The 21,601-nt window shown below is 40.4% G+C and overlaps 1 protein-coding gene across 2 annotated transcripts in view; it reads right to left on the bottom strand.

Moving 5' to 3' along the window:
• Window positions 1–3,078: 3,078 nt before the first annotated feature.
• Window positions 3,079–21,601, bottom strand: part of itih5 (inter-alpha-trypsin inhibitor heavy chain 5) — a 57,396-nt gene continuing 38,873 nt past the window's right edge. For both annotated transcript variants that reach the window (XM_028814045.2, XM_028814055.2), the window contains 4 exons: window positions 21,486–21,539; window positions 19,329–19,445; window positions 11,635–12,012; window positions 3,079–5,556 (listed from right to left, as the gene is read on the bottom strand). In XM_028814045.2, the coding sequence (XP_028669878.1) occupies window positions 5,264–5,556; window positions 11,635–12,012; window positions 19,329–19,445; window positions 21,486–21,539 (842 nt within the window). In that variant the 3' untranslated portion in view covers window positions 3,079–5,263. The remainder of the gene's footprint in view (window positions 5,557–11,634; window positions 12,013–19,328; window positions 19,446–21,485; window positions 21,540–21,601) is intronic.

The raw sequence follows: 21,601 nt of genomic DNA, 5'->3' as shown, positions 1-21,601 counted from the left end.
CTTACTTGCCTACACCACCTTGTACCAAGGCTATCTTATCACTCTTTTTGACTTTGGTGACTCAGTGGAAGGTTGATAACCATTAACAAGTAACTGGATGAGATAATGGGACAGCTTAACTATCAGCCAAACAAACAAGCTTGACGCACTGAATGGTCTCCTCTTGTTTTGTCAATTTTCTTATGGATGGTCTTACGTTGTTGTTTCTGTGGTGTAGGAAACCTAACCAGAAATATTAGTACGCAGAATAAGAATAAATTGAAGGCACTGTTGCAGGAGGAGAGCTGTCTCCAGTGCCCACACCTGCCAAAGAGACTCAACCAAAGGCATAAATTAATCGTATTGGGTTAAAGAAATCTTCTAAAAGTGGACAGGAACAGGCAGTTGGATCGACAAGTTCTTAATAAATGCAGTCTTTGCAAGCCCATTAGCTCATCTTTCAGGTTTTTGCAGATATTGTTGTTATGTTATGATTGAATTTTTATTTGTGATTCTACATGGTGGTTTTCAAGTTCAGTCCTGGGGAGCCCCATGGCAGTTCTATTTCAACCTGTTTCACAGTCTGAGCATTACTCGTACTTTTCGTTGATGTCATTATTCAATTCTCTGGCCTGCAAATATTCCTTAGAAATTACTAAATATGTTTGCATTCTTTGCCATAGCTTTTTAATTTGTTTTGTCTTTTTCTTTTTAGTTTACCTTTTTCTGTAGAGTTTGCTGCCTTAATTATGTTCAGATGCTGATGATAAACCAAGAACAGTGCAGACGAACCCTAAAGAGGAGCAGTGACGTCACTGCCATGTCCCTGAGCAGTCCAGTGAACATGGCACAGAGGTGTTTGCTCCTCTGCATTCTTCAGTGTTGTCCGCATTTGGGTACAATGAAGGGAACAACCTCTATAGAAAAGGTTAATTATAAAGACAAGGGCAAAGACAAATTAAGCATTGCTCATATTGGCAAAACATAAATCTTTAATTGAATAAAAAAAGAACACTAAAGTGAGATCAGTTAAATGTAAGAATGAAGCACTGACTGTCAAACTGGTGTGAATAACAACCTACAGGCACAGGGGGCCCACAAAACTGAACTTGGGATCCCCTAATTTAGCAGATACTTTTACCTGAGTTGACATACAAAAATATCTTCTCCATATGATGGATTGATTCCCCACTCACAGTTGTTTCCTACTTTGTATCTCTCCATAACCCCGAACTGGGTAAGTGACAAAATGGATGGCTGGATAGATGAACACAATTCATCTGAGTGGTTTGCCAAGATTGTACAAGGTGGACAGGAAATGGAGAATACAAACTTGAGTAACATACAAGATGTTTAAGGACTAGACGGCAAACTAGAGACACATCAACAAAGGTGCAGTTAAAAACACACAGATCATTGAGAGCTGGCCAAGACCTAAGGGGTTCCATGGTGCCCAAGACAGCATGGCAGTCCTTAGTGAACACACTGCATCTCAAGATGGAGTCACACATCCACCAACTGTAGGAGGAAAGCAGGATCCTTGGAGAAGGCCTGTGGCATGCAATCTCTATCCTAGGGTACCTCAAAGTGAAGCACCTTGCTGCCAAGCCATTCACAGTGTTTTGTCTCTTCTCGTGACTCTTCGATTTGGTTTTCAGTCTGAGATGATTTTAAGCCGGTGTGCCCAGGTCAGGTCAGGTTGGGGAGCATGCACTGGTACAGCACGCTGCTGCACCCACCACACAACAAAACAGCTCAGGATCCTGGTTGGAAACCCCCCAGGCGGACACGCCCAGACAGTCCAGTCTCACCCTTGGGGAAACGACCCTCTATCTGCCACTTCCTGGTGTTACATGGGTGTCTCCTTGGCCTGGTCTAACCGCTCTGGTCCTCAACAATGAGGATCCTGTGAGGTGGATCACCCCGAGAGAATTGTGCCACATGGCTGTAGTGTCGTAACTGACACTCCCTCACAATGCAGGTAATGTGCCTCATGTGGGACTCCGTGAGGAATCGCTCATTTGACAGAAAGTCAAACCAGCGGTAGCCAAGGATTCTCCAAAGAGACACAGTACCAAATGAGTCCAGTCTTCGTCTCAGGTCACTGGATAACATCCATGTCTCGCAACCATATAGCAAAATGGGAAGACCTGAACCTTCGCCCTTTTGCAAAGATATCATGAGCGCCACACACCACTTTCTAGCGACCTCATGACACCCCCATGCTCTCTGAATCCATCTACTGACTTCATAGGAAGAATCACCAGAGACATGAATGTCACTGCCAAGGTAAGTAAACCTCTTGACAAGGTCGACACTCTCTCCGCAAACACACACACTGCTGATAGCTGTGCCCAAGAGGTCATTAAAGACCTGGATCTTGGTTTTTATCCAGGACACTCGCAAGCACAGACACTCCGATTCCTTGCTTAGTCTCTTGAGCCTCCATTGACTCCGCAAAGATTTCAGCATCGGTCACCAAAGTCAAGATCCGTGAATCTTTCTTCACCAACAGATGCCCCACAGCCGCTGGAACCCACGACCTTGCCCAACACCCAGTCCATACAAGCATTGAACAGAGTAGGAGCAAGAACACACCCCTGATGAACCCCAGAATCAACTGGGGAAAAAAACACAGAGGTTCTGCCTCCACTCTGCACAGCACTCACAGTACCAGTATACAGGCCGGCCATGATATCCAGCAACTTTGAGGAGATCCTGTGCAATCTCTGGATGTCCCATAGGGCAGTTTGCTTAACTGAGTAAAACTCTTTGCAAAAATGAACTAAGGCTGCAATGAAACTCTGCTGATATTCACATTTTACTCCATGAGAACCCTCTGTGCCCCACTGATAAAAGTATTTACACAGGGTGAAAAATCAGGCCTGAAATGCCATTTATCTACTGCATCTTGAGTTTCCAGCCACTCATTTTCTGTGCCCTTTATGGCGTAGTTGAAATCACAAAGGAGCTGGAGTTGAGCCCAGAAGCTGTGAGAGCACTTTCTTGAGGGGATGTCGCTCACCTATGTTGAACACCGATATGTAGGTTTATAGGAGGAAAAAACAGGCAAATAAAACATGACAAGACAGCCACATATTTAAGTGTAATAAACTCCCCTATAATTTTACTTAATTTGCTTTTGACAGAACTGTAATTATAAACACGCTTCTTAAATTTCAAAAAAAAAAAAAAAGCACCAGAGGATGAACATCAAATTGCAGAATTTGCTTTTCTTTTTTTCATCGTTGCTTCATTACAAAGAAATTAAAAATGTGCATTAACAGTGGCTCCTCTTTATTGTGGCGTTTAAATGAAACTCAAGAAGTCAACAATATTTTTTTTTAAATATTGTAAGGCATTTATATTGTAGTTCATATAACAATATTTACACACGTTTACAATGTAACATTTTGCCTTTGGTGGTATAAAAATATCAATAAAGTTAAACAGTATCAGTTTAAGTACAAAATATTAGTCTTGCTTGCCTTCATCTAAAAAGGATAAAATCATGTTTACCGAAAAGATTCCCTGAATTTCTCTTCCAATATTAATAACCTCTTGAATTAACAATGGTTTTGCAACGTATTTGGCATATAAAAACGACAAGAATAATCTGAACAGATGATGATGATAATAATACAGTACTACATAACATGTGCCTTTAACAATAACAGTTCCCTTGAAAACTCTCCTGCTCTGGGCGAGCGAACTTCAGTCATGGAGGCTTTCAGCAGGCCCCCCGGACTTGCGCTACGCTGGGCTGTGTTTTATTTCTGGTGGCTCAACTGGTGTCTGCTCTGGATGTGTCACAGCAGTCAGCCAATGTGGACATGCAGACAACAGGGCTGTAGTTGAAGATAGTTTTGTTTTTTTTAATTCTCATTTTGATTATGGTGCAATAATTGCTTTTTTTTCAAAATGGCATGACAAGTTCACTGGACCACAGCCCATGGGCAGGCATTTTATAGTTTCAGGTGATGACCTTGATCAACACGACTTGACGTGTGGCACATAAATGAATGATAAAAAGAACTTTTTAGAAACAAACATCCTGTGCAGCGTAAAAACACTGTAGAAAAAATATAACTAAAACTAGAGCATAAAAACAGCAAAATGAAAGCACACAGTAATTTTGTTTATTACCTTTTGAATGCGGTGAGGATTCTGATAACCATTGCTTATGTTTAATATTGTCAATGTCCACATGTCACCTTCTTTATGCCTGTAATGGAAAAGCACCTGCAGTCGGGCAGTCGTGTGGCTTCTGGTGCTCAATGCTAGTGAGTGCAAATGTCAGAAGAATGACATGCCACCAGTCTACATGGAGTTTCTTTTAGTCTTCAGGGCCGAGTTGTATTTTTGCTACAGATTCGGGTTATTATAGAATTAAAAAAAAAGAGCAGTATGTTAATGTGGATCAATGATGTACAAGTCATTTGCAAAAATAAACCTAATTCGCTAAAATGCATGATCTAATTCTACTTGTATTTGCAGAGTTGCCAGTTACAACGTCACTTCTCTTCACATGCATTTCCAGTCTGAGTTCTACGAAAAATGTGAGGTTTCTGTTGATTTGCTACTCGATCCACACAACGAGAATTAAAGATAAGGAAATGCATTAAGCACATATTTGTACCCAAATACAGCACAGCTGTCAAATGCCATCTCTGGCTTGGCCTCTATTTATATATTGGAATGAGGTGCGTAATCAGTTTTAAGGCACAAGTCAGCAAATTCAGACAACAAACTCGAGAGGTACAGCTTTATAAAGGCACTGCTGAGGACATAAAGAATGAAGACGTCAAACAAGCTGTGCACACTCGGCTTTGGGACCGACCAAAAACCATCTTCTGTGATGGAAGTAAGAAGCTTGTTTTATGTTCCGCAAAGTGTGTGGAAGACCAGGGAGACTACAGTATGTTGAAAACCAATGTAATAGTTATGTCAGTATCACGTATATTTGTCTAATAAAAAATACATTTCCTTTACTTTTAGAATTCCCCTTGTAAAATTTTTCCACTGGGAAGCTTGTATTTCCCATATTTCCCAGAGCATGTGAATGTAGCATGAGTGAACATATTATGATTAAAAAAAAAAGTCCTTTCAAATTTCACTTTGATCTTATTGTTTGCCTGTGGGACTTTAAAAATTATGCTAACCATTGAAATATAAAACAAATAATCAGGGAGAGCGTAATGCTCTTAAATGTTACATTTCGGCATCTTTGAAGATTTCTCGGGCAGTAGACATCCTTTTTCCTTTTTGTAATATGCATCAGACATTAGGCTTCATTTGATCCGTCTGGCCCCATGCCCGTGTCAAACAAGTGTGCTACCACGTAGTCTTTGTACGTTCCGTCGATGAGCTTGCCTGCATTGTTCTTCACAAACCAGCAGTCCACCTGATGCTTCCCACTGTATATCTTCCTCTGTTTCTTTATCACTGGTATTCGCCGATCCTTCAGATTCAAGGTAGCACTGAAACTTGGAAGATCATTGACAGGAATTGTTCCATTTTGCTGGGTCTTACTTAGTTGCACTTCACTGACACTAACGTCCTGGTAGATGAACTGCCCTACAATAGAGGAAAAAAAATCAGATTTAGTGTTTTTCTGGACAAAAGAAAGTTTATTTGTGGCTAGTGGAAAACATTGCAAAAGCAGGGCCTCCTCCGCTATGACCTGCTGGAAATCTCCTCCTGCTCTGCTTTAAAGAGTCCAGCTAACAGTTCTCATGTCCACCTTGTCTAGGTTAGCTCCACAAGGAGGGACAACCTACCAAGGCAGCAACCTGCCAATAGCAGAGCAAAACTCAATAACGGTGCAAGTTCACTGGCTCACTAACCCACAATCTGTTTAGAATTTACAAGATTGTCTTTGGAAGGACACCATAGAACACAGACACCCATACTAAAAATAAAACTCGCATCCGGGTGCTACGAGGCATCTGTGTGGCCTACTGTGCTTTGTGTAGCATGTTTGTGTTTCTGGGTGTAGAAGAATAGTTTTAGGGTAGCATAGCATTCATCTTAAAGAAATAGAATAAAGGGTTAACAAATGTGGGAAACCAAATAAAGGTCAAGTGAATAACAAAATGTACACTGAAATATAATAATTGGTTTAGGAAAAATACTGAGATGGTCAAATAAATAAAGAATGTACTAGAAGAAAGGTTGATGTCCATCCATCCATCCATCCTCTTCCGCTTATCTGAGATCGGGTCGCGGGGGCAGCAGCTTGAGCAGAGATGCCCAGACTTCCCTCTCCCTGGCCACTTCTTCTAGCTCTTCCGAGAGAATCCCAAGGCGTTCCCAGGCCAGCCGGGAGACATAGTCCCTCCAGCGTAGTCCTGGGTCTTCCCCGTGGCCTCCTCCTGGTTGAATGTGCCCGGAACACCTTACCAGGGAGGCGTCCAGGAGGCATCCTGATCAGATGCCGAGCCATCTCATCTGACTCCTCTCGATGCGGAGGAGCAGCGGCTCTACTCTGATCCCCTCCTGGATGACTGAGCTTCTCACCCTATCTGTAAGGGAGAGCCCAGACACCCTCCGGAGGAAACTCATTTCAGCCGCTTGTATTCGCGATCTCATTCTTTCAGTCACTACCCATAGCTCATGACCATAGGTGAGGGTAGGAACATAGATCGACTGGTAAATTGAGAGCTTTGCCTTATGGCTCAGCTCCTTTTTCACCACGACAGTCCGATGCAGAGCCTGCATCACTGTGGACGCTGCACCAATCCGCCTGTCGATCTCACGCTCCATTCTTCCCTCACTCGTGAACAAGACCCCGAGATACTTGAACTCCTCCACTTGAGGCAGGATCTCACTCCCAACCCTGAGAGGGCACTCCACCTTTTTCCGGCTGAGGACCATGGTCTCGGATTTGGAGGTGCTGATTCCCATCCCAGCCACTTCACACTCAGCTGCGAACCGATCCAGAGAGAGCTGAAGATCACGGCCTGATGAAGAAAACAGGACAACATCATCTGCAAAAAGCAGTGACCCAATCCTGAGTCCACCAAACCGGACCCCCTCAACACCCTGGCTGTGCCTAGAAATTCTGTCCATTAAAGTTATGAACAGAATCGGAGACAAAGGGCAGCCCTGGCGGAGTCCAACTCTCACTGGAAACGGGTTCGACTTACTGCTGGCAATGCGGACCAAACTCTGACACCGGTTGTACAGGGACCGAACAGCTCTTATCAGGGGGTCTGGTACCCCATACTCCCGGAGCACCCCCCACAGGATTCCCCGAGGGACATGGTTGAACGCCTTTTCCAAGTCCACAAAACACATGTAGACTGGTTGGGCGAACTCCCATGCACCCTCCAGGACTCTGCTAAGGGTGTAGAGCTGGTCCACTGTTCAACATAACCTCCTATGACGAATAAAAAATTTGGACGGCGTTTTCCCTCGCTCGGACGCGGGTCACCGGCCCCTTCTGGAGCCAGGCCTGGAGGTGGGGCTCGATGGTGAGCGCCTGGTGGCCGGGCTTGCACCCATGGGGCTCGGCTGGGCACAGCCCGAAGAGGCAACGTGGGTCCATCTTCCCATGGGCTCACCACCTATGGGAGGGGCCAAGGAGGTCGGGTGCTGTGTGAGTTGGGTGGTGGCCGAAGGCAGGGACCTTGGCAGTCCGATCCTCGGCTACAGAAGCTGGCTCTTGGGACGTGGAAAGGTTGATGTAGTATACAAAATGTACTGAAGGATGACTAAGAGATGACTAAGAAATCAGCAGATGTCCTATAAACGAGATTGGACAGTTGTTATATGCACAGAAATATCAAGGGTGGTGTCTCATCTCAAAAGGTATAAGAAGAACCAGAATATAATATAATCTAGACTTTTATTTTATATAAATATTTGGGTGTAACCCAATGAACCAATCACAGTAAATGTATACATTGATTGACACTGTACGTAAATTGAACAGTTTATGAAATGAACCTCTATTCTTTGTTTCTCTGACCATTCTGATCATTCTGACCATGCTGTTACAGACTCCCCTCCAAGGCATTTTGCCGAGGAGTCATTAAAAGATACAATGAACAGCTTTTCTCCTGCCTGATTACTGAATTGTCCTGTTAGAGGATGTTTCTTTCTTTAATAAGATGTTAAATTTCGACCACATGGGTAATCAGGATTTGCTTAGCAGACCAATCATGTGCAGCTACCAAAAAGAATCAAACAGCCTGGTACATCTTAGTATAGGTTAGCAATCCACGAGGCCTGTGGCCTACTGGGATAATGCCATTGGCATAAAAATAGTTTGACCATCATAGCAATCAGTCTTATATAGTGTCTTTCATAGTGATTTAACAGTACTGTATATGCGCTTATCTCAGCTGTAATGAAGATGATATTACCTCTCCAGTAAACATCAGATGAGGTCAAACCACCTTTTGTTAAGGATATGGGGGAGTTTTGCCTTTTCGTTGCTTTACTGCTTATAGACAAATATTTTGTTCCAAATGCATAAAAGTACAGAAACAGAATTTCCAAGCTGACTTCGACCTGCAGAATCTCCATTTTGAAAGTTGTGGATATTAACAGGTAGAGAGCTGATTATCATGAATTAAAGGTGCAAAACGTAACATGCTGGTGTGAATGGTCATTTAATTTTATTTCCATCAAAACTGAAAGCATTGAAGCGGAAATAATGAAATGGCATCTTAGCTGTACGTGTTCAATGACAAACACATCACAGAAGCCAGACTTGATAATCATTTTGGCCATTTGCCTTGGCCATGAAGAAATGAGACAATGCGTTTGGATTTTCGAGCTGTGCTAACGTGCTATCACTTTTACTGGCATAAGAGAGCTGGCTGCCACTTTTAAACGTTTGCTTTCATCTTTGCAGTTTTGTTGGTATCAGGCCAGGTGATTACCCTACCATTGTTACCTTTGGTCTACATCCAAAAAAGCCTGCAATGGCTTGCCTACATACCCAGTTCCTTACTTTATTATGCCTACTTTAGATTTTCTGAAGATTAGCTGGTATTGCCTATCATTATTTTCTCTGCTAATACACAATTTGAAAAGTAATATTTATTTAATAAGGTGATAATTTTCAGAAAGAGGACAGCAAATTGGCAGAATGATTAGAGCTGCTGCCTTGCCTTCTCCAGATTGCTGGGTTCAATGCCAATCTGGATTATAATCTCTGCATGTTCTCCATGTGCCTGCATGGCATTGTTTCACCCACATCACAAAAACATGCATGTTGGGGTTCATCTGGACTGTCGATCTGTCTGTACATATTTGACAATTGGCTCTGTCCCTTAAAGACTTAAAATGAATTGAGGGTTTGATAACGGATAGATAGGTACTTTAATATAACACATTGTTGGAGATAATGATATTTAAATCCTGTATGATTCCTAGTAAATAGTGTGTTTAGTAAATAAGCCAACAAGGTACTGGACAGTACTATATAGTGACGAAACGTAAGGCTGTTTTTGTTTCAACAGTACCAGCAGCATCCCAGCTCAGACATTTTTCACAAGATGTATATTTGTGCCTAGACGGACTGTATGACATGAAAACCTCGGCAAACTTGACCCTTATTAGACTCCATAAAGAGCCCTTGAGCAACCACATGAAGAATAAACGGGTCCAGTAATGGACTGTGAAGTAGAAGATGTGACTACACCATTCAGGGCATAACCAGACATTTGTGATGATGGCAATTCAGCAAAAAGCAGCAATGAGTAGGTAATCAACCTAACTTGACATCACTTCTCTGTTAAGGGTACACATGGGGAAAACACTGACACCTTTTACACATAATGGCAGTAAATTAAGCTTCACCACTTTCAGTTAAACATCTTTGGATAACTTTCAACAGTGGTGCTTCCACAGATTTAGACTGAAAACACCACTGCTTGGTCAAGTATTATGAGTGCCGGAAGTTGGAGCTCATCTTGGCAGCACTGGGCACAAGGTTGGAACCAACTCTGGCTGAGGTGCCAGTCCATCACAAAGCACATTTCTTCACTCACAGTCCTTAAATAATCTAAAAGGAATATCCAAAAAAAAAATACACTGGCACATTCAAACTCGATGCAGACTGTGACTGGTTCAAGATTTGAATCCGGTCTCCAGCAGCTGTTAGGAAGCAAAGCTAACCACTTGAATCACCGTGCTGTCTGGTTTGTTTGTTGGTAAAAGGCCAAAGTACAAGAATGACATTCAAAATTAGGGATGTGTGTTGTGACCATCTGCATTCTGTTGTTTGCAGTTGTAATTACAAAGCTGGCTATGCCTGTTGCCTTACAGACCGCTCTTCTTTCATTCCGCCTGCATGAGTAATACCGCTCCATATCTGTGACAATTTGCGCATTTTCATGTAAATATAATCTTCTGTCCATCCTCTATATCAGGGGTCTGAAAAGTCAGTCCTGGAGGGCCATAGTGGCTGCAGGTTTTAGTTCCAACCTGATGGCTTAATTAGAAATCTCCCTTGCCGATAACAGATCTTATTTACTTTTATGGCTTGTTGGTGTTTCCATTCTGCCATGTTAGTCATTCTTTTATTTTAGCTTGAAGCAGATTAGTAATTCTTGGTCTTTCACCTTCTTCTCTACGGTTTACTTCCAAATATTTCATTAAACCAGATAGTTCATGCTTAATCCACTCAGATGTGAATGGAAACAAGTTCGATGCAGAACTGTTGGTTCTCGGTCATATGCATCTTATTGCAAATAAGGAGCAATTAAAAACAGTGAATGCAGCAGTTTGTGACTAAATTAAGCAATTAAAGATGAAGAATCTTAACAAGAGAGATAATTAAAATGAAGTTTTGATTATCAAATTCTTCAATAGCACTAGTGGATTTCTCATTAAGAAACTTTATTAGAACAAAAACCTGCTGCCACAATGGCGCACCTGCACCAAGACTGACTTTGCAGACCCCTTTTCTCATATGAAGGGGTAAGTGCAGGTGAAGTGGACACGACACCAGTTGATCTCCAGACACTCCTGTGTGCACTTGGTCAATTTAGAGTTACGTAGATAGAAATCATCTTTACTGTCAGATCTTAAGGATATGGGAGTACCAAGGGTACACATTGTGAATTTCCCCTTGGGGATTAATAAAGTATCTATCTATCTATCTATCTATCTATCTATCTATCTATCTATCTATCTATCTATCTATCTATCTATCTATCTATCTATCTATCTATCTATCTATCTATCTATCTATCTATCTACATAAATGGAATCTTGAGGATTCAAATCCATTTTCTTGTAGCTCTGAGGCAGTAGCCATAACCACTATGCCACCCCTTGGTATGAATATACGAGAGTAATAAAACTTCTGCACTAGCCAAACATAACTCTGCTCTCTGTACTTGTATAACGGAGACTGAAACAGATTTAAACAAAGACTTCATCAAATTATGAATTCATTTTTAGCAGCGGTGAATTCAGAACTATAAGGTGACAGAGTATCCAGTCATTACTATGGTAAACTTTACATGACATACGTACATATGTAGTATGAAACAGTGATTATATTAACGACCATGCAGACATACACACTCATGTTGAAACAGATCAACACCATTATATCGAACGCTATGATGAGGAGAAAGTTAAAATACATAATAACAACAAAATAAAATATGTAATAGGTCAAAATGAACATACCTAGTAGTCCATGTGAATTGTTGGACAAGCCCTTGCTGTTTGATATGTAAAAGCCAAGGTGGTCTCTCTGGTAAAAGGCTGGGTTTTTATACTGATGAATAAGGATTACAAAAGAGACGGTTCCCCATATTGTCACTGTTACATTGGACTTCTCTACCACTGACACGGACAAGTCACCACTGTCCACTGTGACGGTCTTATCGCATGGAAGAATGACTCGGTCTTTGCCATCCAAGATAACTTTTTGAGGAGTGATTTCAATGTAAGACCGCTTTGGCTTATTCACCATGATTGTTATTGTGCTAAAATAGGTCCGCTGCTTCTTATGACTATTAACTGGTGCAGGCGCCCCAATTAATTTTCCATTGACTGTGATTCCTAAAAAAAAAAATAATAATAAAAAAGGTTACATTTTTCTTATATTAATAGTTCTCTAAGTGGGCATGCAGTCTCAGAGAGCATTCAAACTCCCACCAACTCTCACATTCACTTGGACAACTTAGATTTACCAGTCAATTGAAAAGGATGTCTGGTGGGGTCTGTGGGGGGTACCCAGGGAAATTCAAGAAGATTCAGAGGAGCTCAAATGTGTACCTGCTGTTTGTGTGATAACTGATTGTTTTGATTTATTTATGACTACATTCAGCATATTTTAAAAAGTTCAATATCTAAACCTTTTCTGTCTATATAAAGCATGTGTTTTGGTTGGAATGATGACATTTTGTTAGAATTATTTATAAAACAACATGTTTTTAATAATACAATGTGAAGTATGATTGTAATAACATAACATGTCATTTTCTGCCTATGCAGCTGGCTGGTCAGTACAACAACTGCCTGCATCACATACCTGAATAAATACATTTCTATGCTGACTTTACACTGTAACTTCAAAACTGGAAGAACACTGATATAAAATATTTTTAAGACTGTCTCATTCATTAGCCATCTTTTCCTATCTTAGGTCATTCGTCTTTATTTTTCTGCATGGAGGTCTAACGTAACTCATCTTTGAAATTTCACTGCTTGTTAGGGCAAGTTGCTATTTATAATGCAAACGCCTTACTAATATGCTGGGTATTTTGTTGTTGTCATACTAACTCCTTAGTTACTAAAGAAGAATCTGGGCAATACTGTGTGGATAACTCGGGAGATTTCCAGCTCTGCTGCAATAAATCACAAGTGGGTAACCTGCAATCCTGTTTGAGAATTCATGTAACCCACCTAATGATTTTCACATCCACGAGCAGTGGCTTTTGTCTGCCAGTCATCCTCCAACTTCCTTTGTTAGAGCACCATGGGGCTATTGAGGAGAGCAATTAGATAAGAGCACACAAATCATACAGGGTCACTTTATGTTGGTCGATGAGGGATTTAAGAAGAAGTTGGTTGTTTTCATTGAAAATTTTAAATAAAACTACCTTCTATATTATTTCACTGATTTGCACTTTGTTTAGCTGGAAAACCATAGAATATTAATATTATAATTCCAAAGCAAAAAAAAAAGATCCTGGCATATAGGCATATGATACACCAATTCAAAACTAGACATCTATATTTTGCAATTTAAAATATTGTTTTCTGTATTCCTTTAAGTATTTTTATTTTATTTCAGCCAGGTTTTACGACCTCTAATCCTACACAGTGCTGCTAAATTGTGTCCTTCCTCCATGCTGTTTATGTGTGTGGAAGTACATGTAAGGCTATCTATCTATCTATCTATCTATCTATCTATCTATCTATCTATCTATCTATCTATCTATCTATCTATCTATCTATCTGTCTGTCTGTCTGTCTGTCTGTCTGTCTGTCTGTCTGTCTGTCTGTCTGTCTGTCTGTCTGTCTGTCTGTCTGTCTGTCTGTCTGTCTGTCTGTCTGTCCTAGAAGATATTAAGAATAGTGCATGGAAAACAACCACTACCCATTAATACGATTAAAAGTTCATCCTACCATAACAATGACTATGTGGAAGCAGAAATGGCAGGGTCTTAATCTTTGGCTGGTACCCCAAAACTTTATAAGTTGTTGTGTATTTATTTTTCACTATATTACTGCTTCTCATTTTAAAACTTCATGGCTCCTAATCAAAATTGCTTTCAAGCTTCTAGATGTATGCCTTGTTTCTCTGGAGTCTTAAGTCAGAATGTAAGCAATCTAAGCTGGTCACAATTCTTTCTTCATCTTAGACAGTATGAAATTGTATACAATAAGCTGATATTTCCTGTGTTACTGGATGACATTTATACTTGTCTGATTGAGAAGCAGATATTAAAATACTGATAGGTAGCTGGCAACTGCTACCTGAAATGAAAGATTGCTTGGTATGAATCTGTAGGCTTGTTTGGAGGTTTTTGGTGACAGCTGTTTAGAGGTCATTTTACTTTTGTAAACTTTAAAAGTGAAAATGACTGCACTATTTGAACAGTAAAACTTTCACAAATTGTTAACCTCACTTTATTCACTTTTACAGTTTGGATGCACTGTTTAAACTTCCTTAGATAATCTCAATGAGCATACTGTCCACACTGGTAACTGTTACATGTCCACTGGGCCCTTTTCCCACTTGCATACCTATGACCAAAAATGTGAATTTTTGCTCTACCATTTCAGTCAGAGAAGCCCACTCCTTACCAAATGGGTTATGTCCTAAGAAACACAGCATTTAAAATGAGAATGGTGCCATTACAGTACCATTTCTGAATAACACAGGCGCATCATTAGGTACAGCAGCCTAATGGATCACATTATGACTCACACAAGACTTGTCTCATACAATAATGTCCATGTCCATCTTCTTACAGCTCCCTCTTGGCCTCAATGTACATCACAGCACACCACTTTTCCCAGTCACTCTTGACCTTTTACTATGTATATGTCCAAACCACTTTAACCATTTTTTCCTCACCCCAACTAATCACCTTCACAAATGTCATTTGTCTTGAACTCTTCTTTATCTCCATTAGTGAGACTGTACTCATTCCCCTCTCATCTGTGATTCACATCTTGCCTTCATCATCCACCAAAGCAGCATACAAATCTTCACTCAGCTTACTTAATCCTTTCTCTTATATAATACTATCTGTCCCTCACAGCTCCACTCCCGTAGAAGTGAAACAGGACAGTGAGGAGGAGGAATTTGCAAAATCAACCGGAATGTTCAAGCAACTTATAGACAAAAACCGATCTAAATCTGTTAAGTAGTTCTCTCATTCACTAGCTAAGTGGAGGTAAGGTATGCCCCGAGGCTGGCACATGAGTGAGGAGGGCCCTGTCACTCATCCCCTCTGCCCGCTGTGTGTCTCTCGGATTTGCACAAATAAATTGGTACCGCAAGTGAGCTATGATACTTGATGCAATGAGAGAAGTCACAAAATCAACCGGAATCTTCAAGTAAATTACAGAAAAAAACACTATCTAAATCTGTTAAGCAGTTCTCTCATGAAAAGCGGACAGACATACAGACAGACTTTGGGTTTTATATATTGTCACACACATGCAAGTAGGAGAAGGCTGAAGGGCCTGAGTAATAGTAATTCCACACCAGACCAAGGGGCGGCGAGGTGCACTAACTGTCTTTCTCAATCCCTTGCAGACCGTTCTCGGGAAATCCTGCATGGTTCTGGCGCCTCGGATGACGAAACTTCCATTTCTGGCGCCTCTTATGACGTCACTTCCGGTTCCGGGATGTTTATTCTTCACAATACCACCTAATCAGCACTTCCATGTTCAACATGTTGCTCCTTTGGGGTCCCCAAAACAGTTAAATAGCCAACATCTATAGTACGATTACACTTACTATGTCAGTATTTGGCACCCAGTTTACATTCTTTAAAAAACAGGGCCATGTGTAGTAGAGGGAGAAATGACCATAAAGTAAATCAACTGTGGTAACTTTGACAGGCAAACCTGTGCAGCAAATAAACAAAAATTTCAGCTTTTGTGCACCCATGTAACCAATAGCAAAATCGTCTAAGCCTGGTTTCAGTTTCTGCTCTGTAGCAGTATCCCCATCGCCTAGGGTGTGGAAAGCAACAAAAGGCTGTAGTGACACTTCTGTTTCTAAAGGTAATCTACTATTGGACCTTAGCAGCAACAGACAGCCTAAAATGGAGCTGGGCCAGGATGGCACATTGAGTGTAGCCTCACTAAAGGACAGCAATTTATACAAGAAGAGGAGATCACACATGAAATCAATGCATTTGTGTTGATAACACAAAGAAGTAACGTTTCAGCAACTCTAAAAAGGGAAGGGGGATACCATGCTAGCAAGACAAGATCACCATGTGACACCTCAAAGACTTTTAACTGCTGTACAGATTACTCCAATAAGGTGTGAATAAACCAACAGAGACATAGAAAAAGACACAAAGAGCTCTTCAACTTTCTTGGCAGTGCCACTGAACATTTCCCAATGAAGAATTTATTACAATGCATTTCCTTTGTCCCTTATGAGGATGGGAACTTGACAAAACAGTAAGTGCCATTACTGCTTTATAATTTTATTTCCACGGCTAATGTAGTTTGAAAACTTGTCGGTGGGATAAGCAAGCAAATGGTGGTAATACTGACACTGAAATTAATAACCTGTGACTTGGGTAAATCTTTAGCTTTTGTAAGTTTAATAGAAAACCTAGACTAGAGACAGTAACCTGATAAATAATGTTCCAGCTTCAAACTCTGAAAGGTGCATATACAGTAATCCCTCCTCCATCGCGGGGGTTGCGTTCCAGAGCCACCCGCGAAATAAGAAAATCCGCGAAGTAGAAACCATATGTTTATATGGTTATTTTTATATTGTCATGCTTGGGTCACAGATTTGCGCAGAAACACAGGAGGTTGTAGAGAGACAGGAACGTTATTCAAACACTGCAAACAAACATTTGTCTCTTTTTCAAAAGTTTAAACTGTGCTCCATGACAAGACAGAGATGATAGTTCCGTCTCACAATTAAAAGAATGCAAACATATCTTCCTCTTCAAAGGAGTCAGGAGCAGAGACTGTCATAAAGGCAGAGGAAAATCAATAGGGCTGTTTGGCTTTTAAGTATGCAAAGCACCCCGGCACAAAGCTGTTGAAGGCGGCAGCTCACACCCCCTCCGTCAGGAGCAGAGAGAGATAGAGAGAGACGGAGTTTGTTTTTCAGTCAAAAATCAATACGTGCCCTTCGAGCTTTTAAGTATGCGAAGCACTGTGCAGCATGTTGTTTCAGGAAGCAGCTGCACAAAAGATAGCAACGTGAAGATAATCTTTCAGCATTTTTAGACGAGCGTCCATATCGTCTAGGTGTGCGAACAGCCCCCCTGCTCAATCCCCCTACGTCAGGATCAGAGAAAGTCAGCGCAAGAGAAAGAGAAATGTAAGTTGGGTAGCTTCTCAGCCATCTGCCAATAGCGTCCCTTGTATGAAATCAACTGGGCAAACCAACTGAGGAAGCATGTACCAGAAATTAAAAGACCCATTGTCCTCAGAAACCCGTGAAGCAGCGAAAAATCCGTGATATATATTTAAATATGCTTACATATAAAATCCGCAATGGAGTGAAGCCGCGAAAGGCGAAGCGCGATATAGCGAGGGATTACTGTATTCACAAATGAACTGTGGAAGAATAATAATAATAATTCTTTACATTTATTGTACTGGATGATGTGACGGTAGCCATTTTGCGCCAGTACGCTCACCACACATTAGCTATCAGGTGATTAAAACGTGAAAGAGAGAGAGGCAATTAGAGATGGAGGTTGATTATGGGGCCAGAATGACCAGGCCATGGTGGGCAATGTTGCCAGGACATCTGAATACAACCTACTCTGTACAAAGGATGCCCAGGCATATTTTATGACCACAAAGAGTCAGGACCTTTTATTTATGCATCATCTAAAGGACAGTGCTATTTTTGTCCTCATCACTCCACTGGGGCATATGGATTCACACGCTGACCACAGGGTAAGAGCTCCCTACTGGCCTCGCCAACACTTCTTCCAGCAGCAACGCAAGCTTTTTCTAGATCAGGGGTGTCGAACTCCAGTCCTGGAGTGCTGCAGTGGCTTCAGGTTTTCATTCTAACCCTTTTCCTAATCAGTGACCAGTTTTCAATGTTAATTAACTTCTTTTCCCTTCATTTTAATACCCCTGTTTTTAAGGATTCAGTGCTCTGAATTGATTTCTTTCTTCATTAGATGACAGACAAACAGAAATGAGATGTGAAACAAGCCGACTGATGACCAGCTAAATTGGGATTTCAAACTCCAACCAATTTCACTTGAATCACTTTCTTAATGAGAAGCTAATTCTTGCTGTTAATTAAATTCCTTATTTAATTCCATGGCTTGTTGCTACTCTCATGCTGCCACAGCAGACATTTCTAAAACTGTTGTTGTTCTGTTCTTTTTAAGAGCACCGTCAAAATTTTTTGGTGACCTGAGAGATCAACCTTACTGAGACCTTCACCTTTCTTTATTTTCAGATATTGTTGCACAGGTGAGCTGGTCATGTGGTGGCTTGTTTTGTGTCTATTATTTACCTGCTAATTACGGAAAAAGAAACAACAAATGGGCCTGAGTCAAGTTGATTAAATTTAAGGCAAAAGAAGTAAATTAGCAGCAAAAACTGGTCACTAATGAAGAAGATGGTTAGAATGAAAACCTGCAGCCACTGCGGCCCTCCAGGACTGGAGTTCGACACCCGTGTTCTAGATGATCTCCCATTCAGCTTCTGCCTGGGCCTGAACATGCTTAGCTTCAGGTGTTCAGCTGTTCTGAAGTGCATGTGGTATGGCTGCTGGAAACACAACAATAGACAACTGCATTCAACGAGTGCAGGCTCTGAAAAACTCGTAATCCAAGCAAAGAATTATCCTTCTATCTTGCCATTAGACCAGAAAGTTACCAAAAAAGCGGTATAAGTTTGCAAGCAAGCATTATAGACTTGTTAAATAATAATCTATTACTAAGTCTGAACCATAGCACCGAGAAAGTGAATTTGGAAATTCTTCTTTCCCTCGACCTAACTGTGGTGCCCCTGTCTGTATATGGACAACAGACCCCGCATATTTTAAAGGAATACTTCCCCCCCAAATTTTTTTTTTCATATGTTACTTAGCTCATGTATTTAGTAATGATGTTTTTATTCTTATGTTTTCATGCAGAATAAAAAGAGGTTTATTATGTAAGAGAAGCTATTAGTGAGTAATGTTGTACAGCAGCAAACACTGTGAAAAACATCTATGGGAAAAACTGCCTGATGGGATTGACTTTTTGAATTGAAGAGCCGCCCCCCATTTGTTGCTCAAGAGTCCTGTCATCAGTTCAAAAAGTGACTCCCATAAGACTTTAGGGTTCCTGTTTATGATGCACGCTGATCACTCCAAAAGTATTTATTTAACAATACGTTTGCAAAAACAGCATGTGTTTTACACATTTTGTGGATGTGACTGAATAACTGATTATGAGTAACATGACATTTTTTTTTCTTCTTCTCATGGACTTTGTTCACATTGTCCGCTACTCACTATTGTCTGCTCCATTTTTTTTTTCTTGACCACCACTACAAAGTACAATGGGGTAAGTAACAGGGTGGAGTACTCCTTTAATGATCCTCTAACACTGCCAGAAGAAATCCTATCACTAACAGCGAACTATGTTGTGTTTAGTATCCTTGATAATCTGAATTTATAACAAGTCATCTCTTAGGTTTACCTGAAGTTGTGTGGTCAGATACCAGTCTGATAACATCGCCTGGCTCACCATTGATGTTAAAGCATACAGCCATCTTGCTCAATGGGAAGTCAACAACAAAGTGTGGGTCTCCATCAGCTAAAGAGAAAGGATTACAAATAATAAGTTAACAATAGATGATGCAGTCTATTAATTATTAAAAAAAGGTGCTCTGAGAAAAGAAGCTAATTTCTTTGCAGCAGCCTTGGGGGCTTTTAAGTTGGACTAACACAAGTTTAAAAATATCCCATTTAATGCTGTTAAAGTTTTATTTCCTCTACTTTGTAGTATGAGTTCAGTAAAACAAGTTACATTTGAATAAAGTTAACCTAACTGCTGACCTCCATGAAAGAATCTGCACCATTATCATTATGAAAGGTCATTGCTCTTCTCTTACAGAGGAAATTAAATTTCAGGAATGTGGTGAGAAAAAGAATACAAATCCATTCTCTAGATTCTGAGTCAGATGTTATTTGTAAGCAACAAAAGATTTTTAAACAAAAAAAATTAAGCAAGATATGCTTATATAAACAATGCAATTTATAATAGTGAAATTCTCAATGGAAAGAATAAACTGCTTGAAAGGACCACACAGCTTCATTCCTAAGTATTTTTCCCACAAAGCCTTAAGAAATGTTATATAATGTCTCCAGATACAAAAACTGGTCTGAAGTCAATTTGCAGGTATGGGACTTTTAAAAACAAAGTGGAGTTCTAGATACAGTGACTTAGGATACAAAGTTTAACATGGGTGTGCATGATGTAGGATCAACAATATGAAGACCGCCACAGTGTAGGAAGGAACAGAAAAGTGTGAAGATGAAGACTTGCAGCTACAGAGAAGTAACATGTAATGGCTAAGAAACAGGGGTCGTGTTGACTTCTGAATGTGAATTAAGAGCACTTATTATGCAGAGCCAGCCAAGTATGTGTTGGCAAAGGCTGTGCCCAAGGGAAAAATGTAAGGGTGTGCCAAGCTTGGGACAAAAGAGGCCTGGAGCCTCGTTGTATAAAAAGAAACTGTTTATACTGGGCCTGTCTGTGAGACTCCGTGGTAATGTTTAAGTTTGCACTTGAAAATCCAGCATTGTTTTCTTTTTTCCATTTCAGATCAGCTGTGCCTGTGGTAAATTTCATCCTGTCAATAGCCTCCTACTTTAATAATCTACTCGTGTATTTCCCTACATTTTTGTACTTTTTTAATTTCTTCCCAGTTTATATCCTTGATTGATCATATATTTGAATTATCTTAAATTGAACGTGATTATCCTATTGTGTTCATTCATGGTTGTGCTGTCACTGTACTTAAGAATGTTGTGTCATGGGGAATATACTACATACTGTACACAAAAGGCTAACTTAGCATAAGGTCATGACTAATTGTGATTGATGGAAGAGAGCTATGGAGCACTGAAAAAAAACAAGTAAATGGAAGACCGTTTTAGATGGGATGCACTATGAAGACCCCCCCAAGGTGAGATTAACAGAATTCATAAAAAAATCACTGCACATGGTATGACAGAAGATCATCCCATAAAAATTGAAAATGTAAATGGTTAATAACAAGAATCGGAGCCTGATGTTTGCTGGATTTGTGGTCTGGCACGTCAGCCATAAGAAAAAATTCAATATCTTGCTCAATAGTACTGACCAAGGAATCCAGCTGACATTCTAGCCTAGATTTTTTTTTTCTCAGAATTGTAATGTCTTATTTCAAAATGTTACTCTTTTTCACCATTAAAAGTTAGCTTTTTATGATTTATTAATGGACTCCCTCAGAGGTGCAGGGGTGATGTAGCTTAGCTACATCTGGTAGCAAAGCTTAGCTTTCTGTCCTGGTATTGCTTGTGTGCTTTTTCTTTTTTTAATTTTTCTTACCATGGTCTCCTCCTTCTCAAAGCTGACTCTAAACAGACAGGTCAGTGATTGGACCCTACAATGACCTGGAGTTCCTTCCATGGCCATGCTCACAATGCTTTCAGAATCCTGTAGTGCAATAAGCTGTTATGGAAGACGATTGAATGAATGAATAAACGAACCCCCTAAATAGATTGAACAGCCTATATAACACCTATTTTATGTATATGCTTGTAGTAATTACTTTAAAGTGTCCCCAAGGTAAGGATTAAAAAGACTCACCTGAAGTTTTTGAAAAAGTTACAATCTTCTCTTCTTTATTTTTAACAACAGCATCTAGCAAAGAAAACAAACAATGAAGTATTGTCTAAATATCTTATCTCTGGCTGAAAACTGCA

This window comes from Erpetoichthys calabaricus, chromosome 1 (assembly GCF_900747795.2).
Source record: "Erpetoichthys calabaricus chromosome 1, fErpCal1.3, whole genome shotgun sequence".
Taxonomy (NCBI): domain Eukaryota; kingdom Metazoa; phylum Chordata; class Cladistia; order Polypteriformes; family Polypteridae; genus Erpetoichthys; species Erpetoichthys calabaricus.
The sequence above is the reverse complement of the archived record's forward strand: the minus strand, read 5'-3'. Positions and strand labels throughout refer to the sequence as shown.